Here is a 27,308-nt window from a genome sequence, read left to right as displayed (position 1 = left end):
TGGGCTTTTAGGCAGTCCACCAACAGAGCGCCGGAATGGGAAGGACACTGCTTAAGGCAGACCGTGACTTCACGGGAGAGTCGGTGCAATCTCGCCGATCCATGTCCCAGCTGGAAGACGCGCTGCGGGTTGGGACGTCGCGCAGGGACTCGAGGGGCCAGGACATCATAATGTGATCTCACCAAGTGTGCCCAGTCCTACAAACGCCTTAACGAAAAGATAAAACTTTGGATCCCCACATCACGCCAATCCGGAGTATAGCTTTCTGGGAGTTGTAGTTTTGCAATGGCTGCAACAAGGCGGATGATCACATGGTTGGGGGCGTGTAGGATGTAAATAACGGACATTTGAGCTGGGCCACACAAACATGAGACGCGGCAGCAAAAGGTGTCTGAGGAAGGAATATAAACCGAAATGCATTATACCTACGCTGTCCAGTTCCAATTAAAAGCCTCACCTGAATTTTCCCTGTTTGTGGCTGCTTCCTTTCACGTCGTTGGAGGGTGGATTCATATATATATATATATATATATATATGTTCTCGCGCTCCTCAAGAAGAGCAAGAAATATGGGGACTAGTCTAGACAAAAATAGTCCTGAAACAATCTCAAACAGTATGCGGCTTAAACCGGCACATGGGTTTCGAAAATGCACTAGCTGCAGAGCGTGCAAGTTTGGGGTCAACACTACTCATTTTCATACTCCATTCAGTACTCAAGATGTGGCAATTTCTGGTAGTTATGATTGCATGTATGCTGTGTATGTCCTGACGTGCACCTGTGGATTGAACTACAAAGGGAGTACCAAGCTACAGGTGCACGTCAGAATTTTGCAGCATCTTCGTGCCATTCTGCACACTGACCCAGCCTACCCAGTGGCACGCCATTTTAAGAGATGTCATAATAATGATGTGTTCTGCCTAAAGTACTTCGTGGTAGGGGCTATCCCCAAACCGCGTAGGGGAGGAAACCGTGAGCGCCAGTTGCGTCAACTTGAGACTAAGATGATATTAGAGTTTGACAGCATGTGGCCTAATGGGTTAAACAATACTGAAGAATTGCATAATTTCTTGTAGATATTGAGGTTCCCTGGTATCTACCAAATATTTTGGTTTTACTGTTAGTCCTTAACATCTAGATTAATTATGTAGTTCAGTGGACTGCTGGCTATGGGAGGTATGTTGAATCTCTTCGCATGATATATAGGTTCCCTAATATCATAGCACTCAATAAAATGAGAATAGAATATAAATTATGATGAGTTTCTATTGGCAATAATTTCTATACAGTTTAGATAGTAAATAATATGTAAATAATCAAAATGAATTTTTTTTATATATATTTCACCTCCTTTTTGCACTCATTTTACCGTTATGATAAGGTTGTAAAACACTATTTATATATATATATATTTTTATTTTTTTTTTAAAACCTTTATTGACATCAGAAAGGAGAGACAAGTCAAGGCCTACAACCCAGCCGGCCGGCCGCAATGTACAAAACAATCAGGAGTCACCAGGCAAATATCACATAATCAATCAATACAAAGCAGAGGCCGTACAATATAATAGGGGGGAGAAAAAATTCGGGAACCAAAGGGCTAAAACACAGGAGTAAATAAGGCTTAATTTTATAATATGGGGAGAAGACGTATGACAGGCGCACTTTCAATACGGAGGCATCCGATATCCCGTAATCAACTGCAACATTAATAAGGAGGCATGGGGCCAGAAGATCGGGGGGGATAATACAATGCATTCAAGAAATCTGGATATGTGAGACACAATCAGCCCCTGAGCATTCTTCTCGTAACATGCCCGCCACCCAGGACACTACCAAGCCAGAACAGAGGGATCGGAAAGACAATAAACCAAAACCAGCTCGTCATAAGAACTTCTAGGACACCGAGAGGAAAAAGGGGGGGGGCGAGGTAGGGAAGGGGAGGGGGAAGGGAAGGGAAAACGGAGGGAAGACAAAATAAGACAATAAAAAGGGAAATAAAGAAATAAGAAAAACGAAAGGAAGAAGACACGCCGACCCAGGCCCCCCGTGGCAGGAAGACAGGAGACAAAAGGAGTAGCGGCCCAAGTGGGGGTATGGCAATCGGGGAGAAAGACAGCCGAAACCTATCAGGAGGATTAACGACGCCACACCCCCCACCCGAAACACACCAGAGGAGGTCAGGACAGACGCGGCCTCAAGAAAAAGAGATAGAAAAGGGCCATAGAACCAGAGGACAAACAAAAAATAGTACCCAACCCACCCGTCCCACCCTGCACCCCTGTAGAAGGCTATGGCCTACCCTTCAGACAGCGTGCCTGTCGCCCTAAACCAGAACCCGAAATATAGCGAGAAGTAAGAAAGAAGAACGAGACAAAAAAGAACAACAAAAGCGAAGAAAAAAAGGGACAGGAGGGAGGAGCAGAATAACTATAATCCGAACGGGCTGCCGCAGCCCTCCGCCCAACCAGAAAAGTACAGTCAAAAACAGACCAGGACGACACCCCATCACGCGCTATAAAACATTAAGAGAAGGGGACCGGCCACCTTTCTACGATTAAAAACAATGATGCTACTAAATCGTATACCGGGAATCAAACAGAAGTCGTACATTTCACCCCCAACCCTTTCGAGCGACAAATCCCACCCACCACATGGCAATGTAAAACCACATACTAAATACGAAATCAGCATATAGTCGAGTGGAATGGTGACTAACATAGCTACGTGGGGGGTAGATAGATCCACAAGGGAGCAATAGTCCGAACCGAAAGTGTAGATGCATCAACAATCGCAGCACGATCAGTGTAAAACAGGAGTTCAGTTGCGCCACTGGATCGGGCGAAGTGGTCCCAATTATAGACACAGGCAAAGTCATCGAAGCAAGCACAGGAGGCAGTCCACCAATAGTTTCAGGCAACAATGTCGAACATGGTCGCAATACAGCATCCAAGTCCCCGGGGTCCGAACCATGAAAAGCAGGGCGCCCCCAAGTCACCGGCACACTACACGATCTTCGATCAGTGGCGGAGACACTCAAGTCAATCGAGGGGGGCGAGGCAATGAAGTCATCGAGACAAGAGGGCGACAAGAAGAAATGGCCGCCCAAAATGGCGGCAGATCGTGGCGGACCCACCGAGACTCCCAGGGCCAGGGAAGCGTGTAGGGATCTCAGGGCTTCCAGGACATCTCTGACCGTCGGCTCACGTCCACCAGATCCGCTCCCCACACGATTAGGCAACACGGGCCCGCCGCCACAGGGTGATTCTCGTTCCAGAGGGTCGGCCGCCATTTCGTGAATCAGCCCAATCGCCGCCCACCAAGACCCCCGGAAATAACAATTCGCAAATGTAGGACTTTACAAGCTCCAGGGGTCCCAGCAAGGGCGGCCTCGATGCCAAAAGGATATCCGCCCAAAACGGGTCTCCGCCAGCACCAGCTCCGGTGCCCCAAACAAGCGGAGTCCGGGCCCCGAGGACCAGGGCCGCCGGACCAAGCAGCGGCGGAGGGAGACCTCTTCACAGAATCAGGTCCCGGGGCCTCTCACCCACGTCGGCCGCGCGGCCACCATGGCAGGCCCGGGTCAGGATCGCCGGGATCTTCGCACATCGGCTCCCAACACTGGTTCTCGCTCTCGGCCAGGGCCGAGAGCCGTCGGATCCCGCCAGCCAGGTCCCGGTCCAAGTCTCGCAGAGGCCCCGATCCCTCGGAGGCCACAACTCCGGAGCCACTGCACACCGAGACCCCGGGGTCGGATGGTAAGTACAAACAAGCCGTTATGTTTCAATGCCCCAAAAGATGTGTCGTCCTCGGACAGGATAGAAGACAGGATCGTCAATCAGGACGGAGGGCTGCGGGAGCCGAGCTAAAGGGCGACCATCACGGCCGCGAGCTAGGCTCCTCCCGACGTATTTATATATTTTTACCAATTTTTTATCCAAAATTTGGGTTCATTGTTGTTGATGATATTGATTGATAGATGTTATTTATTCATACGGTTTGCACTTTTCAGAAGCTATTTGCACAGATATTTTGCCGTTTTTTTACACAGTAAAGTAGAAATGTTTGCTATATTTTGCACATGGACTCGACAGATATAGGATATTTTCTATATGAATAACAAAGGATAAATGCGTGTCATTGGATTTTCTGTATTTATACAGTCATATACATTGCATTGACGACATTTATTTTAGAAATATTAGACAATATGAAATGTTTTTTTGTATTTATACAGTCATATACTATCCAGTTATTTCTGCGGTAGTACAGGTGTTGTCTATATTTTTGCATATATTACATCTAAATCAAAGTCCTTTGGTTTAGACTAGAATTAATACCTGTATTTATACAGTGACCGTACAGACTTATAATATTGCTGCTATATTTATCTAAATATCCGTATTCATACAGTGATTGTATAGATTTATAATATTGCTGCTATATTTATTCATTTATGGATGTATTTATGCAATTGTATATAGATATATGATCGTATATGTGGAGTTCATAGAGCAGACCCTACAGCTTATCGCGATTTCGCGATTTGCTAAAAAATCGCGAAATCGGCCGATCCGTGCAAATGCCGCGATATTTACACAAACGCCCGCGAAATCCGCCGTTTCCGTCCGTGAGCCGCCAATCAATGGAAAGGAGGAGGGTCAGCATCCAGCAGCGGCGAGGGGCGACGAGAGGAGAGGAACAACCAGCAGGAGAGCGGAGAGCAGGAAGGAGACCAGGGGGAGAGAGAAGCGGCAGCGGACACGAGGAGAGCGGAGAGCAGGAAGGAGACCAGACATGACGACTCTTCTCCAACCCCCAGCCCAGGAACACGGAAGCGGAAGCGGCACCCCGCCGGCAAGCAGGAGACAGCCGGCGAACAGCGAACAAGTAGGTCCTTCACGCCGTACTTAATAAAAGTATTTTTTCCTTTTGTGGGGGGCCGCCGCACACGGGGCACGCGGCGGGCCCCGGGGGGCCAAAAATCATTTTCTTTACTTTCCGGTGGGGGCCCGCCGCACACGGGGCACGCGGCGGGCCCCGGGGGGGGCAAAAATAATTTTCTTTACTTTCCGGTGGGGGCCTGCCGCACACGGGGCACGCGGCGGGCCTTGGGGGGGCCAAAAATCATTTTCTTTAATTTTCGGTGGGGGCCTGCTGCACACAGGGGCACGCAGCGGGCCCCTGGGGGGCCCAAATTCATGTTTTTAACTTTGTGGGGGCCCAAATTCATGTTTTTAACTTTGTTGTGGGGGCCTGCTGCACACAGGGGCACGCAGCGGGCCCCTGGGGGGGCCCAAATTCATGTTTTTAACTTTGTGGGGGCCCAAATTCATGTTTTTAACTTTGTTGTGGGGGCCTGCTGCACACATTTTTTTTTAACTTTGTTGCACTGTACTGATCGATCCGGGCATTATTGTTTGTACATTATAACCAGCAGCACAATACTGGTCTAGATTTGGAGTGCTCAGAAGAATGTGAACGTACATGGCCAAGATTAACATGCCTTTTAACCAAAACAAGTGGGCTGAATTGTAAATAAACAAAATGTACATAGCTCCATGTTGGCAAATAACTCAAACAGTAAGATATCTGTGTTTGTTGTAGAAAAAAAAACCAAAATAAAATGCCGCTAAATGCCGCTAAATTTTCATTTTTGGGCCGCTAAATTTTCATTTTTGGGCCGCTAAATTTGCCAATCCATGCCGCTATATCCTGGGGGTCTGATAGAGTATATTCTCACTTTCTATGGTCACATGACCAAGTCACATGGTGTTGATGGGAGTGCACTAAAAAGCATTTAAAAAAGTAAAAGTTTGCTATGACCGTTGTGTGATCAAGGGCTTTCGAGCCCGAAACGCGTCATTTGTTAATACTTGGCAATACAGAAAGAAAGGAACATCTTGCCGGTGGTCTGTTCTCCTTCTTCGCCGGTGCTGTTGGGCTGGAGGTGATTCGGAAAGTTGCTGATTGATATATATATAGGGCTGGTACCTGCATTCCCATCATGAATTCGCCCTTTCCTCTGAAGAGAAGGCGGGAGCCTTCGAAACGCGTCAGGAACACCACGGCGAAATGGGATTTGAATCACAATTTCTTGAACTCCTTAGCTATTCAAGCGAGCTGTGGCAAATAAAGGCGAGTTTAAGAATCTCCCCGTGAGTGTGGCTGTGTCTTTACACGCGAGCGTCAATATATATATATATATATATATCACTCCAACCGGTTGTAGTGCACCGAAACTTCCAAAGCACTTTCGCCAGTGCGCAGACACAGAATAACGGTCCAAAGCCAGTCTTCAGGTGATTTTTGTTTTTATTTTCAAATCATAAGGTGCAGGGGTACACAACAGAGAACGACGAACAGACGCGTTTCGGGCGTGGCCGCCCTTGCTCACTGTTAGCGGTAAGATGGACTAACTTGCATTTAAATAATACAGAGTTAATTCGGAAAAAGCGCGCCCAAATGCAAATGGTAAACATCATAAAAGGACTTTTCGAAATGTAAGAAAATGAAATCTAATGTAGCGGCCATCTTTGCTTAGTCAAACATGCTAGTAAAAATACTGGGATTGCATGAAAATATCCATGAAAATAAAGAATTTTTCTTAAAATGATATAGAAAAAGTTAATTATAATGAAAAGTGAACACTATTAGAGCGTTCGCCTTACAGATACATTATCTAAACATTTTCTGTACAAATACAAATTTCATGACCAAACAAAGATTTAAAAACCAAATTATCTATTCAATTGAATTCTATGTCATAGATAAGCACAAATGCTCAGATGTCCTTTAAAATGTTCCTACAGTTTTTCCAAATATTCAAACCAATTAATCATGGCAATAGTTGTCCATCAGAATAAAAATGAACAAATAACAATTTAATAATGGTGAAGGAGTGACAAAGTGTCAGCGATCAGTCTCGTTTTGACAACTAATATAGTGTACGGATAAATCCAAATAAACATAAATATGTGAAGAAATAGAAATGCATGAAACCTAAGAAATCAATCTTACTTGCTGGTTTCGTAATATTAAAAAATTCATAATCTAGGATGTTAAATCACATCCTGTTTGCTTACTAGTTTCACAAAGGGGTACATAATCTAATCAAATTATTTCATATTGCTGAATCAGGAGATGGTATATGTTTCATAGTGGAGTTTTTTGATTAACTGGAACCTTAAATTACATATTGTAAGTGATGACATTCAGCACATTTACAGAAAATTGCTTAAATCTTCTCCCATATTTAGGCCTCCAGGAGTTTTACTATTGAGTCTAATGATGTACATTGACTCCAACTGCCTCAACATTTTTTCATAGTCTCCACCTTTTTTGGATGTTTTTACAGCATCTATTACGAAGTAATTGAGCTGAGACAGGTTCCTATTGTGAAATTGATCAAAATGTCGTGCTACTGGGTAGCTCTGATCACAATTAACAATAGCCCTGAGATGCTGGAGAATGCGTTGATACACAGGCAATTTGGTACTCCCAATGTATCTCAAATTGCATGTGCAAGTTAATACATACACCGCTAGTACGAAATACTAGTATAGAGACTAGCAATGTCCATTGTCATTAGCAAGTACTCAGCAGACCAGTTACATTGGTTGATGTTCCTAAGGAATTCCGTTGAGTCTTTAATGTAGGCAGGGAGGCTGGTGACAAACTCCTGCAAGTAATGATCGATGTATTTTGAGGTGTTCTCAAATAGACTGTTGATGGCAGAGACTATTGGTCTCCCCTGGGATCGGTGAGACTCCCTTATGAACTTTTGGGATAAAATAAATATTAGGTAACACTGGATGATCTTTGTGTAAGAACTTTGTTTCATCCCTGGATAAAAGACCCTCCCTTTTCCACCCATAAAGTTCTTTCTGATATGCCTGTTGGATGGATCTGGCGGTTTTGAAGTCGATTTGGGCATAACATTCTGCGTCATTAAGATGTTTGTATGCCTCTTCCATATATTGTTTCTTGTCCCAAAGCACGATGTTGCCACCCTTGTCGGATTTTTTGACAATTACTGCTTGGTTGGTTTTCAGTTTTCTCATTAACTCATTGTATATATATATATATATATATATATGTCCTTGCGCTCCTCAAGTATTCCTTGCCACACCAAAGCGAGAGTTGCGTCGCCTGATAGACTCCTCGAGTCGAGTCTCTCAATATTTCACCAAATGACGACGCCTTGTGCGATTTTTAATTTTTATTTTCTGCCGCTACCAAACGCGTTTCGACTGACAAGCAGTCTTGCTCACTGGTAAACAAGGTTTAAAATGCGGCCATTTTTAAAGTGCATGACGTACAGTGCATAACAACTACAGATATAATAAACATGAAAAACAGATTTGTAGTTTTAGTCATAGTGTCCACGTTACAAATCATTTAAATTTCATTCAAGTTTAAAAAATATTTGCCATTGTGCTTTGCCATTCTCAGCCTTACACTTTGCTCAGATTTCAAAAGCATTGTGTATTTCACATTCTTTGTCCTTATTGCTAACGCGCTTTAACTACAAGCTCAAGTGAGCTTTATTGACACCGCTCTCTAAGCGTCAACTTCATCCGCTGTACCTTCAAGCTCAAGTGAGCTTTATTGACCTTGCTCTTTACGCAACAAAATTAATGTTGGCAATACCGTGCATGTGTGCCTATTAAACATAGCGCATTCAGCAACCAAATTAGACACTGCTATTAGCCTGCCGTTCGTGTAACGCCCAAGTAGGCTACTTAATCCCGAAGGTGCACAAGGATTTAAGTAATCCCCCTGGTCGCCCGATAATTTCTGTCATGGGCAGTGCCCTTGAGCACATGTCTAAATTTGTAGACTCATTTCTGACTCCCCTTGTGAAAACACTTCCCTCCTACATACAAGACACCTGAGATTTTCTCAGGAGGATCTATGATCTCCCATGGGAAGATGATTACTTGCTAGTAACCATTGATGTGTCAACTCTATACACGAGTGTAAGGCACACTGATGGTTTACGAGCGGTGGGACACTTCATAGGTACAACGCCGTCAAATTATGGGCCCATACCCAGATGATCATTCGTATGGTGGAGAAATGCTTGAAGAGTCATTTCTTCTTGTTTAATGGACAACTTTTCCACCAGATCTGTGGTACTGCGATGGGCACCTGCTTCTCCCCCAGCTATGCAAATTTGCATATGGGCTAGTGGGAGGCGCAGGTGATCCGAGTGCAGTACCACAGGGAATGGGACAACCACATAATGCATTGGAGTCGGTTTATCGATTACTTGTTTTTAGTGTGGAAAGGCAATGAGACTGAAGCAAAATCCTTCATTGCCAAACTTCAGAAGAATGATCTGAATCTCAACATTACAAGTGAAATCAGCAGTAAAAGTGCCAACTTTCTTGATGTATATAGAAAAGGGGAAGTTTGAAACTAAACTGTGTAGAAAGCCCACGTCTGGCAACACTCTGCTGCACGCTCAGAGTTTTCATCCAATAAATCTGAAAAGAAGTATCCCCTATGGGGAGAGTCTGAGAGTCAGGCATAATTGCAGTGTGCCAGAAGAGAGTAAAATGGAATTTGGTGTTCTAAAAAGGAGATTCAGAAGTAGAGGTTATCCAGAGGAGTGGATTGACAGTGGTATCAGCAAAGCATCAAAAAAGCAAAGAGAGGAAATTCTGTTTGATGCTAGGAAGAAAAATTAGAAAAGTAGTGAGAATCAGTGTAGATTTATCACGACATTTAGCAAGTAACATGATGAGGTGAGAAGAATACTCAACAAACATTGGCACATTATAAAGAATGACCCATTTCTAGGCAAGCATGTTACGAAGAGACTGCAAATCACCTTTCGAAAAGTCAGGTCCTTTAAACAGTCCCTGGTGTTGGTAGAGTAAAAACTACATGGTTAAACAAAAAGCAAGGATTTGTGAAATGCCTAAAATGTAAGGCGTGCGCACATGAAATCAATACTGAAATATATATATATATATATATATATATATATATATATATATATATATATGTATATATACATATATATATATAAAAACAAAACCCTTTCAGGCATATATATATGTGTGTGTGTGTGTACAAGTCTGTCAGAGTGATTTGGTGGCACACTCTGCTGTCGGTACTATTGATGGGGGTAGACCAGATCCCCTGATTAATCCCACATCCAAATTCAAGAAAAACTCTGGCCCACCAATCTTTAGTGATATACACAGTTAGATTGGGATTTAGCCAAATTGCAATGAAACTGTATATATCACTGAATGTGGAATATACCTATTTATCTATATATTTATATCTATATATATAAAGACAAAGAGGCATTTGTACAAGGAAGTGGCGGAGGGAGGCGTTAGCCGTCATGGCTTAAAGTCTCACTATGCCACTTCAGAAAGGCAAGGCTGTACCATATTAAAAGGATATGGTGCAACCTTGGGTTTCCCCCTGCGCTGGTGCTACACTTAGCAGTGTAGCACATAAACAATCCTGAAATGCCATTTTGTCACTTCTATGTATGCTGCTTAATGCAGCACACAGGAAAGTTACAAATGTCATTTTTAAAAAAAGATTGTTTAGGCGCAGGAAGGGTCACCTTCCTACACATAAACAATCTAAGGCATTTTGCTTTCTCCATGTGTGTTGCACAAGGCAGCGCACATGGAAAAAGCAAAAACGAGGAGAAATAAAGCATTTCTCCTTGTTTCGCCAACTTAAGACCAGGTTTTTCCTGGTCTTAATTTTGGCACTGCCTCCTATTTACGCTGCCCTTGTAAATAGGGGGCTGCATAAAAAACAATGGATGTTGCGGTGGAACACCCACCCCAACACCCACTGCCCATCCCTTTCACGCTAAGCATATGTCTTGAAAATAATTATTTAATGTTTGAAAATCAAGTATACCAACAATCCAGAGGAGTATCTATGGGAGCATGTTTTTCTCCCAGCTACTCCTCCCTCCATATGGGTTGGTTGGAGGAAAGGGTTTTAAAAACTGTTCATAGTGAGACAGTTCAAAATCATGTGGTTGCCTGGCTCAGATATATAGATGATTTATTTATTATCTGGCGGGGGACAGAAGCAATGGCAAATGAGTTTATAAAATCAATTAACATCAACAACCTAAACTTATGCTTCACAATCACAATCAGTCAACATTCAGTTCAGTTCCTTGATGTTGAGGTCTTTATCCATAATCAACTAATTGAAACTAGGCTTCACCGCAAGGATACCGCATGCAACAGCGTATTACATGCCACCAGTCACCATCCTCAACACCTCATCCATAGTATACCATGTGGAGAAATGTTGTCAATCAGACGAATTTGCAGTACGGATCCTGACTTAAAACATGCCCAAGAACAGAGCAAACAACGCTTTTTAGCCAGAGGCTATAGTGAAAAAACATTAGATATTGCCATCAGAAAAGCCAACAATCATGATAGACAGCTATTAACATCTATAATTGTCCCAGAACCAGTCGACTCTACCAACACACAAAAACAGGAGACAAGATTAATATTAACGTACAATAAGCAGCACAAAGCTTTGCGCAAAATCATCAATAAAAATTAGATGATAGTACGTAATGGCCCAATAATCGGCAAAGATCTTCTTAGATATCCTAACATTACCTTCAGGAAAGGAAGATCCATGAGAGATGCACTGGTCAAAAGTAGACCAGAAGTTAGACCAAATGTGTACTGGCTAAGTAAACGGGGTGGCTTTTATAAATGTAACAACTGTAAAGCTTGCTGGCATGGGGACAATAAAACCTACTACACTGTCCCGTTTCAAACACAGCCAATAAAAATCAATACATTTCTGACATGTCACACTGAGTTCGTTATATACGTGTTGGAGTGCCCTTATGGGTTGCAATATGTGGGCATTACCAAGCTGCAAGCCCACAAGCGTATATTGCAACACATGAGGGCGATCACCAACTCAGACGCAACATACCCTGTTGCCCGTCATTTAAGGGAAAGACATAACAATAAGCTAGATGACCTGAAATATTTCCTGATTGACACGATTCCCTGCTCAAGAAGAGGCGGAAATTGTGAGTCTAAACTAAGACAATTAGAGACGAAGGACATCATCAGGCTCGATTCAAAAACACCTAACTAACAGCCATAATGCCAGCGAAGATTTTTATACATGTTTCTAAAAAAGCTATATTACAAAATTGGTACTTCTATGATGGCACCCACTTATAAAATATGTCCAATATTCTAATACAAAGTTATGCTAATAACAACATAGGCAATTTTGCCCACACATGTAAGTTTTATTTTTTTTAAAAATGGTTTTAACACACACACACGAATATAGCACATCGCACTTGTTATTTATAATTTTTTACACTACACTCTTGTTTTAGCCAGACATGTAGTGAGAGACCTTAAATCATAATGATCAAGGCTATACATCAACTCTCTGTGCGGTGAACAATTGGTGTTTTTAGGCTCAACTAATTTCTACAGATGTTTCACAGGCAGGCAGTGATTTCAAATGAGAATGACAATGCAGTTCTTGATAATCCTGTCACAACAATGTGTTTAGCATACACAGTATCACAAATGTGTTATACAATTTTTATGATATAAAAAATGTACCCGAGCACCTGGAAAAATCGGAATAACATGAACTTTTGAAATTCTGTTTAAACTGTTAGTAACCTCTTATGTGCATTATTAACGTGGTTCGGATTTTAAAAAATTGCGCAGTTTTCTTATGTCGAAATATTTTATATTGTAAATTGTAACGATTTTAAGTAATCATATGCAATAAACTAGTGACTGACTAAAGATATAAAAAAATGTATTTCTACCTTGTTATTTATTAAATATATTTATATATTTATTGTGATTTTTTATACATATACGTGGTACCAAATTGCATTTAGTATTTATACTGGCGATATGTTGCACATCATTACAGGTTCTAGTATTTATACTTGTGATCTATTGCACTTTAATAATATGAGTATCTAAACTTGCGGAATTTTGCACAGAGAATTTGCGATATATTGCACAATGTATAGTTTGCATTGAAGTATTTTTTCCATGTCAATGGCATTGCTCGATAATCACGTGTGTCGACACTTTCACTTTAAATATAATGCTATTCTCCTAAGACGCATCATGTGATCAAGGTCTTGAGAGACCGAAACGCGTCATGGCAGAGAAAGCTGAGTAAAGATTGAACAAAGCACATCACTGGTGGTCCGTTCTTCATTTTGGTGATATATATATATATATATATATATATATATATATATCTACGTACTTATAGGGGCCTTCACTCAGACCTCTTCATCCACTGATCTGTTTGTGTGGCATTCACAAGTTTCTTCTGCCCAGTATTGTATGCAGCGTGCAGCAATGGGTCAGTTCATGACAGATATTGGCTAACTTCACTGTAAGGGGTCTTTCACATGGAGCACATCCACATAAAAAGTAGTTCCCTTCGGTGCCACTGACTGCTATTAGAATGCGAACTTTTTGATACTAAAATAATGCATTGCATTTAGCCAATATTTTTTTATATATTTTGCTGATGGCCTGACAGCTCATACAATACTAAAATTGCATACAAACCATGACAAAACAAACCAAGTACTGACAAAGCTAAAATGCTGGCAGCCAACTCCCGACCGATTGACTTTGCCAATGCTTGTTTACAGTTTGCAATTTAATGTAAGTGTAATGATACCTTATGGACCGCAGCGATATATAACTGTTACATAAACGCTGAGACCGAAACAGCGCCGCACATGTGGACATAACATCATGAGAGCATGAGGAATGGATTATCACCATGGATTTTGGCACCATAGTCTGAAATAAATGAGTTCTGTGGTGAATCTGGCGCGGTTGCCACATAACTGTCCTTAGATAGTTCTGAGCCCTGCTGAAGTCAACCCGACATCCCGTTGTTTGGAACACATTCTCAGATACAACTACACACAAACAAATAAACAAAACGCTGTTGCTCCAGAAGTATTCTCCCATGTCATTAGGTACCCCCTGCAAAGCAAACAAACACATCCCGGTTTTACTCCATTTCGCGGGTCTGCGGGGACTCAGGCTGGACTGTAATGATAAAATAACAAGGCAGGCAGGATTTAGTGTCCCCAAACCTGATTGAAACAAAGTTCATTTGGAAGAGGGTTGCCGAACAATGCGTGTCTGGGGCCAGGGCCGAGATTACTGACGCCCTACTCAGAACTGCCAGGGGATGCTGGCGCGGATAAACACACTGACACCAGACGAGCCACCCCACGCCAGAGGGCGCGGGGCAGAGCCCACATCTGCAGCTCTGAGGGGCTTTTAAGAACAGGAAATGCCACGCCGAGAGACAGCGAGGCAAATGAGAGGGCAGAGCCAAGGAGTTCTCAGACAAAGGCAGTATTACTCACGTCCGAGAGCTGTCTGCCAGTTTTACATCCCGTGACGAGCGGGGCTGGACCGGGCTGCCGCGAAACCAAAAGATGGCCAGACAGGCGTACAGAGCACAAGCACTAATGTCAGGGAAGAAAGAGATGTGTCTAAGCGGGAACAGCTGCAGCCTTTTGGAACTTGAGGACCGGGTTTGAGTCCCGGCGTCGGCTCAACAGCCTGTGATTCCGGGCGAATTGCTTAAATCTCCCCGAGCCTTAAAAAGAGGAATCTGATCCTTTATTAATGTCGCTGGATGGCCATGAAAGTCGCTCGGGCTATATAAATATATCTGTAAAAAAAAGTCAGGTTTGCTTGTGAGTGACTCTAACCCAACCCTACCGATGGAAGGGCTCCTGTGTGTTTATAGGTGCTGGACTATTCTGTCTCGGTGCCATTATTAGGTACTATTGGGTTCAGTCTCAAACTATCAGCCTTTCAGAGGGACCGGCCCAGACTGTTGCCCCCAAGCAAACAGGACACAACAGAACAGAACCGTGAATGGCACCTGCCTGTCCCTTTGCTGTCCATTCCCTCGCGCTCTTTCAAAGACAGAGGTGTGTCCTTGCTTGCCTCTTCCATACAGAACATTCAGAAGCACTGGGGTGTCCTGTCTCTTCTGTACCCCACAGACGCCGGCCCGTGCTTTCTCTGTCCGTGTTCCAGCATAGCAGACCTTCCAGTGGCGCCGGCCTGTCAAAATCACAGCCAGAGACACAGGTGTGTCCTTTTCCTACCACGGGCCTAACGGTCTATCAGAGGCAGGGCATGTCCTGTCTCTGCCCAGTCCTACTGTACTGGCCTGTCCGAAAGACCCCATGATATGTTTCACTCCTGACATCACATGGCGGAGGCACTTAAATGTTCTTTCTCTACCCCGGCCGCAGCAGCGTTTCAGTGATACTGGCCTGTCCCTACTCTACCCTAGCAAAGCTCTGCCGGATATCCAGATACCCCAGCCTGTCCTGTCTCTGTCCCAGCCCTTTGGAACCCGACTGTCGGAGTTGCCGGCCTATCTTGTCACTGCCCCCCAGAACGCCCCCCACACCTTTGCCCCCGCCCTACCGGCCTTTGGGAGGCACCGGCCAGACTGAATACCTGGGCACTTTCTCTGTAGGCCAGTCCTCCGCACTCAGCCCTGAGCGTGCCAGTATCCGCGCATAGCATCATCTGCTTCTACAACAAAGAAACACACGGAAAGTCCACTTTAAACAGAACCTCTCACGGAAACAGGATGAGCGCTTCTGCAGACACAAACATTTAACCGTCACCCTCCCTGCAATCCTTAAAGATGTTAAAGAAGATGAGACAGGCGCAGCTCTTAATTGTTACCTTGTCTTCTCGGGGTGGTCCTCCTGGACCCCAGAGCGTGACCACACACCGCAGCCAAATAATAAAGAGCGAGGACGCGAGACGTCCCGGGCGGCCCCATCTGTCCCGGGATGAAGACGACAAACTCCTGCAGAGAGGCTCGCGCGCCGTGCCGCGTCCGAGGGCAGCCTGCAGCCGGGGTCCGCGCGCGGGACAGAGCGCGAGCGCAGGAGCCCGGAGCGGAGGCAGCAGGTCTGAAGCGGCGACGGACTGGAGGGCTCTGTGACAGGAGTGGGAGGGGGCGGAGAACACACTAGGGCAGGAAGCGAGAGAGCGGGAGGGCGCCCTGACACCGACCCTCCACGGCAGCAGGCGGAGAGTCCATCTAATTCAAGCAGGCGGGCACGGCTGTTAACAAGTCATTAACCCACGCATGAGGACACACACCTCCTCCTTCAAAAAGCATCCGCTTTCCCACACGGGACCCCCGCCCAGGACAGCCGTAGGTAGCTGATAATTGTTTAGGAAGTTGTATGTCCTGGGGGGCGCGGCTTGTGGAAGGGACCTGCGGGTCTCCCAGGACAGCAGGCCCCGCTAAGAAGATAAGGCAGGGGTAATCCCTCTGGAAGCGGTGCTGACACGGCTCTGGCCACTCAGACTAATAAAGCAGCAGGGAGGGATTTAGGAGTCAGCGGGGAGCCGCGGGCAGCCAGACGCGAGCGAGGCAGAGAAGCCCTACCTGAGAACCAAATCACTTCAATTCTTCCTTACTTGCCCCACTACCTTGCTCTAGGAAAAGGACGCCCCTCCTTCTCATACCACGCACCCCTTGTAAACTGCCTATAGCCCTCAAAATAGAAATGTTGCCCTATTCCCTGCTCCAGGGCCGGTCCTAGAACTTCTGGGGCCCTGGGCGAAAGGAAAGTTGTGAGGCCCCTCTAATTTGCATGTAAAATCCAGTTGCAGCCAAGGTCTCGCGGGGGTTCGCGCGGGGGGGGGGGGGGGGGGGGGGAGTAGTTTAAAAATAAACTTACCTTCCCAGGTCTTGCGTCATCTCTGCTCCTGACCTGCTTTCCTTCTTTCCTGCCTCTAGCAGGAACAGGAAGCAGGGAGCCTCCCTTCCCTAAGCCAATCACAATACTGCAATGTCAGCCGACCAGCCTGGCGCCTATGGGGAGGCCATTTTCTCCATGTAGGGTGCACTGGTGCCTACATGGAGAAAGGCCAGCGTGTGCATGACTGGAGGGCAGACCAAACAGTCAGGGCCCTTAGCAGTGGGCAAGGCACTCCTCCCCTGTCCTGAAGCAGACCCGCCCGCCCCCAACCAAACACTTCTGCTTTCTCGCAGTGCGCGTAGCAGAAACATAAAATGGTAGTTTTTGCATTTTGTGTTTCTGCTTTTCGCACTGCGAGAAAGCAGTTGGGCAACGCTCCTCCGCCCTAGTGGAGGAGCTTTGAAAGTTACATCGCGGGACTATTGATCTTATTTGGCATCCCTGAAGAGACCTAAGGTCGATATCAGTAACAACATGGGCAAAAAGATAAATATACAAATTAAATAAGTCCATATATTTTAAATCTGTATTAAATGGATTACATTTGTCACATTGGATGGAAAAGCTAGGTGCAGGTCTCACAAAGATGTATATTATTTACTCCTCGTTAACCTATTGTTTCGAGATAACTCCATGATACAATTTCCAGTTCTGCCTCATAAAGGGGGGAGATACTGTGAGGTAATGAGGGGCGGGATCATTAAAAAAATAAAATGACACAAGAGAAAACCTCTCGCACCATGGATATAATTGCAAATTTCAAAAGGCCCCCTTATCTTTCCGTGCCATTATTGTGCTACCTTAGGATGACATTAATACTTCGTAATTTGTTTTAACATAAACCCTCTCATCAGTATCCCGCAGGCACCTGCTAAGAGACATAGGACAATCTTTTTTGTGTGTAGGCTCTTTACTCACCAGAATTATGTTAAGTTTAAAACACAACACATATAGTAACCATTACATTGCATGACACTACAATGCATGACACTACAACGCATGTCATTACAACGCATGTCATTACAATGCATACCATTACAACGCATACCATTACAACGCATAGTACCCTTACACTATCCAACACTTCCCCTACTGTTTCAGCCCCTGGAGTTAGAATAGTAATTTTTACCCCTACACTACCCAACACTTACCCTACTGTTGCACTACCTGGAGTTAGAATAGTAATTTTTACCCCTATACTATCCAATACTTACCATAAATGTAATGTAGTGGTATGTGTTGTAATGGTATGCGTTGTAAAGGTAGTATGCGATGTAATGGAATGCATTGTAAATGTAGTTTCTTAAAATGCGATGTCGTGTCATGCGATGTAATGGAATGCGTTGTAAAGGATGTTGTGATGTGAAAAATGTGTTGTAAAGGCATGCGTTGTAAAAGTATGCTTTGTAACTTCATACAACCCATGGTATAGGCCCAGATTCATCAAAGGAAAATCTGGTCGTAAAGGGGCAGATTCCCAGAATCTGCCCCTTTGTGACCGGTATGTTTGCATTTGGGATGCATCATCCCAAATGCAAAAATCGCAAAGTGAGAATTCGCTAAATTGCGATTACTTGCATTTAAGGAATCTCAAATTGAGATTCCTTAAATGCAATGCATTAAATTAAAAAAAATAGCGATTTCGCTAATAGGGCACGCAAGTTACGATGAAGTACAACTTCATGGTAATTTGCAAAAACTTTGAAAAATGCACTAAAGTGCATTTTTCAAAGTTTCATGTTGCGCACACACATGCCCTAGGGGCATGCGTGTGCGCAACATATGTGCACAGATTAATTTCAAGGGTGCAACAGGGTGTCCTTTGGACACCCCTGCACCCTTGAAATCGCATTCTCATTTTGCGTTTCGCTAATTGCGATTCACAAATTGAGAATGTCTTCTCATTCATTCCTATGGGCCTTTAGGCCCATAGGAATGAATGGGGAGGTATTCCTTAATTGCGATTCGCAATTTGCGAGTTGCAATTAAGGAATTTTAAGAAATCGATTTTTTTAGTGATATCTTCATGCATTGCATTTTGCTATTCCTTAATAGCGAATCGTTATTTTTCGCTATTAAGGAATAGCAAAATGGGTTCTTGATGCATCTGGGGGTATGTCACCTAAATGCAGTACAGTGGAAAATATATAGGGTTTGCTCCAAGTAGGAGTGCACTGCAGTCCTGGCTCTACTGATGTAACCAACGGTTTGATTCTGGGCAAATATTTTTGGCACTGTGCCCCGTCCACTGATTTGACAGCAGGGCAGCACTTTGAAACAGCTTTCATGTGGGAAATAGACATTAAAAGATGACTCCCCGGAGAGGTAGAGGTGGGAGAAGATGTGTTACGTCAGGGCTGCTGATTTTTGACGGTGTCTCATCCTGTGATTCTCGCAAGTAACTTAATCACACTGTGCCTAAAAAAAGGAATATGTCCATGTTTTGTAACTGGTGCTCACGTAAAGCACTCCAATACCTTTGGGTCAAGTTTGCGCTATATAAAAAGAGCAGAAGAAAACGGGTTTCATTTACACATAGAAAGCTATTTGCATTTAAATTACGGAAGGTGCTCCTGATCCTTAATGGTGCATGCCCCCCTCGTGTGCTACAACGCCTTCTTTTCAGCCACTGACAAGCATCTCTTTCGCAGCTCATCAGCATCTGAAAGAGTGAGAGTTGCTTGTCTTTATAAATGTTAAAACTGTCAGACCCCAAAATGCGTGCTAATTGTCACTGGCGTGGGAAGTGGACAGCATCCTTAATGTTTAGTTTAGTTTAGTTTATGACATTTGTTAAGCGCTTGGTTGCACAGAGAACAGTGCGTCCCCGCGCTGACGACCCTACCTACATCTCTTCAGCTTAGCTCACAGAGGGTGAACACAGGGACACGGGTGAACTATGCTGAGTTTATCATGGGGAAAAGATGGGTTTTCAGCCTCTGTCTGAACCTGGTTTCAGACGGCTCCATCCTCAGTTCGATGGGTAGGTTATTCCAGTCGTTGCTGGCATGGTGTCTGAATGAACGTCCTCCCATCCTTGCTCTATGTATCCGAGGCACCACTAATAGCATGCTACCCATCGACCTCAAAGGACGTGCAGGGCGATAGACTGGAAGCAAGTCCTGAAGATATGGAGGTGCTTTTTTGTGAGCTATACGGTGGGTGATGCACATAGTTTTAAATTTGATTCTTTCCTTTATTGGGAGCCAATGAAGGGAGCGTAATGCATGTTTACCAGAGGCTCTCCTAGGGAGGTTAAGGACCAGCCTCGCAGCTGCGTTCTGGACGCGTTGCAGCTGTGTTAGGCCCTTTTTACTAAGTCCACATAGGAGGGAGTTCCCATAATCCAACTGGGAGGTGACCAAGGCGTGTACCATAGTTTTTCTGGAGCTGGGGGGCAATAGGTCCAGGATTTTCCTTAGGACCTTCAGGAGTCCATAGCATTTTCCCGCGACCTTACCCACATGATTGGTGTAGGCTAGGTTAGAGTCCAGAAGAAAGCCAAGATTCTTAACTGTGTCTACTGGGACCGGGACAGAGCCCAGTTCAGTGGGCCACCAGGCAGAGGTCCAGATGGAAGGACATGGACCTACAATAAGAACTTCCGTCTTGTTACCATTAAGGCGGAGACAGTTTTGTTTCATCCAGCCGTCAAGTGCCACAAGGCAAGCCGAGAACTTCTCAGCATCCACAACTGGATCACGGGACAGATTGATCACCAGTTGTGTATCATCTGCATAGGAGACTATTGCCACACCATATGACTCCACCAGATTGGCAAGGGGTTCCATGTACAGATTGAATAATGTAGGGCTCAGAATAGAGCCCTGTGGAACCCCTTGCCTGAGACACCTTACACTGGATTTGCATGGTGGGCAATGCACTTGAAATCTCCTGTTCTTAAGAAAGGATACCAGCCACTCATGAGCAGGTCCGGTTATTCCCTTTTCACTCAGTCGGTCCAGTAGTACGGGATGTGATACGGTGTCAAACGCCGCACTTAAGTCCAATAGGACCAGTGCGGCCGTGTGACCTTCATCCGCCTTGCTCTGCAGCAATTCTGTTGATAGGAGGAGGGCGGTCTCAGTCGAGTGTTTAGCTCTGAAACCCGATTGAGACGTGTGCAGGAGCAAGTTTTCCTCCATGAAGCTTACCAGCTGTCGGTTAGCCAGTTTTTCTACTACCTTCGCACAGTAGGGGAGAAGGGAGATTGGTCTTAGGTTGTCTAATTGCGCTATGCTTATGTGGGCTTTCTTTTTTATTGGGACGACTTGGGCCAGTTTCCAGCTCTCCGGAACTAGACATTCATAGAAGGAAAGCGAGGCCATATTGCCTATGTGCTTCGCCACCTGGGGAAGATGACTACGAAGAATTCTCGCTGGTACCGCATCTAGGGGATCACAGGTCAAACAGCCATTGCCAAGAGCTGCAAGGCACAGGGGAGGGGGGCCTCTTCCGCTATTCCTACACAAGCCTGTGAAGCCCAGAGGAGAGGCAGCCCTTCCCTGGGACACGCAGTGCTCACCACAGGCGCGAAGCCTAAGATGTGGTGAGTTAACACTTTTGCGAGGCCCCCTGTTGATGGGCTGAGCTCGGGGCCCTGGGCAGCCGCCCATGCTGCCCATGCCTAGCGCCGGCCCTGCCCTGCTCTCATGCTGCCGTCGGTCGGCCGCACTCCGAGTTGTATAATACCAAGCACCAAACAGAATGACATATAAACGGGCCAGCACCCTTCATAACACAACACAGTCTGGACTCGTATCCAACCACATGCTTGGAATTCACTCCACGATAGCAGGCCTTCCCATATGAAGCCCCAAAATGTATGAGAGCGATTGGCTTCTCACTCTCTGGAAAGATAAGTGAAATAAATTGTGAGCGAACATATTTATTTATAAAGTTTTATATTATAGCGCTAGCTCAACCGGTGGGTATCATATAGTCAAATGAGCAAGGTAAAGGCAGAATGTAATCCCTTAACCTTATGGTTGAGTGTCAGAGACATTAACCGTTAGTTCATGAGTATCACTTCCAAAGAAAAGGGTCCAACTGGCAAAGAGCTGGCGTCGTCAGGGCCCCAAAACAATAAAGTGGGGAACTAGGGACGAAGAGGGACGGTGAAGATACTGAGCTGGCAAATAGGGGTACCAGAACCGGACTGCATACCAGAGTGAACTTCCCAAAGTCTCAGTTATAGTCCCTAATGTGCAGGGTTGCCCAGACAAAAAAGCTAAGGTTGACGAGGTCCAGACCGCAACAGGAAGTAGGAGTGGGTCAGGAAAGTCGAGGCTCTACATGGTGACATGACCAAGGAAAAACATGCCAGTCCTAAGGCCTCAATACCCAGGAAGGTGCCTAGAGAGACTTCCTCAAAAGAGCAAGCATGGCCACAGAAAAGGAAGTATACAGCTCGCAAAAGACATGTGAAGAATGGCATCATGGTAAACACCTACACAGTAACTAAAGGAAAAGATGCCCATGCTAAACCTAGAGAAAAGCACACCAGCACATGGCAGACAAACAATACAGAACAGAAGTTGTCAGAACCCCATTCAGAGAGCCACAGGGCACGCACAAGTTACTGGGCCCAACCGTGATGGTTGAGGCCTTCTACTCCTGATGTCCCAGGGCCTGACATACTATAGCAACTGAGTCATACACTTGACTCTCAGTGGTAGCTGTGGACAAGCAGTCAAAGACTCCCTCGGGAGGGGGCATGGTGGGAGTGTAGATACAGGTAATTGAACACAACTCAAAACTCAATGTGCACACAGTACGAACAATACATCAACGTCCAGACCAATACTGACTTTTATAAGAAAAATAAGTATTTTATCTTTATCTGTAAGCATTCAAAGGAATAACGAATACTCATGCAATAACACATTCCCATGTGATCAGGACTCTAGTAGTTGTCAGGCAAATCCCTGTCCCATCCTCTACTGTGCAGCGTGCTTGGGGTTATTCCTCATTCACTGGTGTCTATATCCAGAGAATGAGTACAAGTAGACTGTACTTAAGAGAAATGAAATGAAATGAAATGAAACAAATATTTATAAGAGCGCACTGCGGCCAAGCGGCTTCCTGGCGCTAAGGAACACAGCCATAATTTGGAAGGGAACCAGGGGGAAGTTAGACAGGAAAAGCCTGAATGAAGAGAAAAGTTTTAAGAGCTTTACGGAAATGAGAAAAAATAGGAATAGAGCGAATCGAGAGGGGAAGAGAATTCCAGATCTGGGGGGCCCGCACCGAGAAGCGGGTGCCTCCGGTGCGGGATTTACGGAAGCGGGGGACGTGAAGAAGAGAGAGAGAGGACGAGCGAAGAGAGCGACAAGGGGCATGAGAGGAAACTAAAGAATTGATAAAGAGAGGAGCAGATCGGGCATGAGCCCGGAAAGCCAAACAGGCAAGTTTAAAGTGAGATCTGAGGTGAACAGGGAGCCAGTGGAGGGATTTAAGGGCAGGGGTGATGTGGGAGAACTTAGGAAGACGAAAAACAAGACGGGCTGCCTGGTTCTGGATGGCCTGAAGGCGGCGAGTTTCGTAGGCCGGAATGCCTACGAACAGGCCATTGCCATAATCCAGGCGGGAAGTGATAAGGGCAGAAATAATAGTTTTAAGGGCATCAACAGAAAAAAACCGGGAAATCTTGCGGATGAGGCGAAGGGAAAGGAAACAAGCAGAGACGACGGCGCTGATATGCGCATGCATAGTAAGATCATTGCTGATCTTAATGCCCAGGGTCCGGACGGAGGAGACTGGGGAAGGAGGGGGACCAAAGGAAAGGGGCCAGTGAACAGCAGACCAGGGGTTAGAGGGACCACCAGTGAGGACAAGCTCAGTCTTGTCAGGATTGAGCTTTAAATGATTAAAGCTCATCCATTGGGAAATAAAGAGTAGAGTAGAACTGAACTTGGAGAGAGAGTGAGTAGGAGAGGACAGATCGAAAACGAGCTGGAGGTCATCTGCGTAATTGTACACAGAGACCCCCAGCTCGAGAAGGGAGGAGATAAGAGGGCGGATGTAAAGGTTGAAAAGAAGGGGGGACAGAGAAGAACCTTGGGGTACCCCACAAGTGACCGGGAGAGAGGGGGCAGAAAAGTCAGAGAGGTGAACTGCCTGTGATCTGCCCTGAAGAAAGGACGCGATCCAGGAGAGGGCGGTTCCCTGGATGCCCGCTGCGCTGACACGGTCGAGAAGAATGGTATGATCGACCGTGTCAAACGCAGCGGACAAGTCCAAGAGAACTAAGGCCTGGGGGAGATTGCTGTCAGCCTTCCCCTTCAGTTCATCCAGGACCGCGAGGACCACACTCTCAGTGGAGTGGCCAGGTCGAAAACCAGCCTGGCGAGCGGCCAAGATGTTATTCTCCTCGATGAAATTCGAGAGACAAGAAGTCACATAGCTCTCGAGGATCTTCCCAAGATAGGGAAGAAGGGAGATCGGCCTAAAGTTCGATGGAAGGGAAGGGTCCAGGCCAGCTTTCTTCAGGATAGGAAGCACAATGGCAGTTTTGAAAAGAGAAGGAACAGAACCCAAAGCCAGACAAGAATTGAGAAGAGTTAAGGGAGGGGTGGGGCAGGAAGTGTAGAGGGATCTAAGGATCCGAGCAGGAGCACAATCCGCCGGAGAACCGGACTTGACCTTAACAAGGAGGTCACGGAAGAGCTCACGTGATATAGGTTGGAAGTGATCAAAAACAGAAGAACAACAGAAAGAGTGATCCGGGAAGTTAGGTTCAGGTACAGTCGGAATGTTGGACTTGATGGTGATTATTTTATTAATAAAATAATCATTAAGGGAGTGACAGAGAGATAGAGAGGGGGCGGGGGACAAGCTAGCCCGATCGGAGGTGGCAAGACTACGCACCAGTGAGAAGATCTCACGCGATTTATTGGCCGAAAGGGCTACGCGCTCCGAGAAATACTTGGATTTTGCCGCTAAGATGGCCGATTTGTAGCTGTTCAGAAGAGCTTTATAGGCAATGCGAAGATCAGGACAGTAGTTGCGGCGCCAGCGACGCTCAGAGCGCCTAAGTTCTAATTTCAGCGATCTGAGGTCGCTGGAGAACCACTTATGCGCATCATGGGGGCGGGCTGATCTGATCATTCTGAGGGGGGCGGCCCGGTCACAGGCCGAGAAGAGCCAGTTGTTGATAGCAACCACCTGATTCTCCACAGGGAGGTTAGTCAGGGTAGGAGCCGATGAAAGTAGAGAAGAAGAGAGATCACTAAGGTCCGTCTTGTTCCAGCTCCGAGCCCAGGTGTTTTTGGGGCGGGAGGCTTTCTCGGGTTGACCTAGGCTGATAGAAAAGGAAATCAAAAAATGATCGGACCGGATACAGGGGGAGATCGAGGTAACCGAAGAGTTACAGCGTAGAGACCAGATCTGGTCCAATACGTGACCGTGGGTGTGGGTAGGGGCCAAAACAAGAGGGAGAAAATTAAGACAACGAAGGGTAGCAGAAAAGTCTTTAGAAGAGGAGTCCTCCGTCGGGTCACCCGGCCAAAAGTTAAAATCCCCGAGCAGAAGTAACGAGGAATTGTTAACAGCCAGCGTGGCCAGGAGATCCTGCAGGGTGGACACAAATGACGGCATACTTTGAGGGGGACGGTAGAGAAGAATCACCGTGAGGGGAACCGGGAGGTTGAGCGAACGGGCCACCAAGAAATCCACACCAGAAATGCCAGGGTGCGGCAGGAGCTGGAATTGGAAGGAGCGTCGGACTATCATGGCCACTCCACCTCCAGTTTTACCATCAGGGCGGTCGGCACGAAGAGCGTAGTGGGTGTCAGGGAGAATGGCCAGCAGATCGGGGAGAGAGTCCGAGGAAAACCAAGTTTCTGTAAGGAACAGAAAGTCCGGGGCGTCAGTGTCCAGAAGGTTGAAAAGAGCAGATTGATTTTTCACAGCAGAGCGAGTATTGAGGAGAAGGGCAGAAGCAAGAGGGAAACCGGGGAAAATACGAGTGAGGGGAGGCGGGGAGGATGTTAGAGGTGGGGAAATGGGCAAGACTGGGCCAGTAGGAGGGGAGACGTAAATACCATGCAAGGATAAAAGTTTAACTGTGGATGGAGAGGGAGAGGTAGAGGCAGGAAACGAAATGAGTTGAGCAGAAGAATACATCAGAGGACGGGCAAGGTCTGTGGCCCCTGGTCCCGGCCGGTCGCGGACGGGCGCAGACGGGCTTGCCTTAGGCGCGCCTTCGGCGCGCAAACGGCGCGCCCGCTGCGCCCGTCCGCTGCGCGAACGGTAGAGGCACATGATTTATTAGTGGGGAAAGGGGGCGTGGCCAGGAAGTGGGCGTGGCCGGAGGAGCGTCCGCTGAAGGCGGCGGGCAGGTCAGAGTGAAGCCGCGGCAGCGTCCAACTCGGCTGCGCGGAAGGGAGGAATGAGAGCAAGGTCCCTAAGACAGGTAAGGGGACAGTGAGTTAAAAAGCGCGCTGAGGCGCTGCGAGGTGAAAGTGCAAATTAAAACGACAAAGTGTGGCTGAGAGCTCCCGCGGATGGCAGGGGAGCGATCCTTTTGAGGGAGCGAGCTCGTAATCAGCTCCTAAGTAGGTAGCAGCCCCAAAGGGGCGTGGCCAGGAAGTGGGCGTGGCCGGAGGAGCGTCCGCTGAAGGCGGCGGGCAGGTCAGAGTGAAGCCGCGGCAGCGTCCAACTCGGCTGCGCGGAAGGGAGGAATGAGAGCAAGGTCCCTAAGACAGGTAAGGGGACAGTGAGTTAAAAAGCGTGCTGAGGCGCTGCGAGGTGAAAGTGCAAATTAAAACGACAAAGTGTGGCTGAGAGCTCCCGCGGATGGCAGGGGAGCGATCCTTTTGAGGGAGCGAGCTCGTAATCAGCTCCTAAGTAGGTAGCAGCCCCAAAGGGGCGTGGCCAGGAAGTGGGCGTGGCCGGAGGAGCGTCCGCTGAAGGCGGCGGGCAGGTCAGAGTGAAGCCGCGGCAGCATCCAACTCGGCTGCGCGGAAGGGAGGAATGAGAGCAAGGTCCCTAAGAGTTCCCCTTTGACTTCTTAGTTATTACAAAAGTGTCAATGGTACCACAGCTCCTTCAGCAGCGAATCCCCTGGAGCCCACAGGCCCAGTTTAAATCTTACTCGCTACTGCAACACGGGAGCCCTTGGCGTTACAGCTGGCGCCTTGAGTGAGGGCACTTGCGAGCACAGAATCTGCTCAGAGAAGTTGGGCTGCTCGTGGTACACGAGGCAGCATCCAGCAGACTCAGGCACTCTCTCCTGAGCGGTGCCGCCAGTTCTCCCCAGAAATCGGAGTAGCTTCTAGCTTTCAAAGACGCAGTAAATCAATTTCTACTTATCGGGGGGAATTCAATCCTTCAGCTCTCGACGTGAGTCCATCGAGGGTGCAATATTCTGCTTGGCGTCCTCAGGGGATCAGTCAAGGCGCTCTCACTGTCTGTCTAGACCCGCTGGTGGCAGCCTTACTCCAGTTCCAGGTAACAGCGCACTGTCTTTGGTGATTTGGTCCCTGCAGCCCCTCCTGGCA

The 27,308-nt window shown here is 46.4% G+C and overlaps 1 protein-coding gene across 1 annotated transcript in view; it reads right to left on the bottom strand.

Annotated features, from left to right (window-relative positions):
* EGFLAM (EGF like, fibronectin type III and laminin G domains) overlaps positions 1-16,009 on the bottom strand; it is an 812,243-nt gene extending 796,234 nt beyond the window's left edge. The window contains exon 1 of the mRNA XM_078674979.1: positions 15,773-16,009. Coding sequence (XP_078531105.1) covers positions 15,773-15,872 — 100 coding nt within the window. The 5' untranslated portion in view covers positions 15,873-16,009. The remainder of the gene's footprint in view (positions 1-15,772) is intronic.
* Between the last annotated feature and the right edge of the window lie 11,299 nt (positions 16,010-27,308).

This window comes from Lissotriton helveticus, chromosome 2_1 (genome assembly GCF_964261635.1).
Source record: "Lissotriton helveticus chromosome 2_1, aLisHel1.1, whole genome shotgun sequence".
Classification (NCBI taxonomy): domain Eukaryota; kingdom Metazoa; phylum Chordata; class Amphibia; order Caudata; family Salamandridae; genus Lissotriton; species Lissotriton helveticus.
The sequence above is the reverse complement of the archived record's forward strand: the minus strand, read 5'-3'. Positions and strand labels throughout refer to the sequence as shown.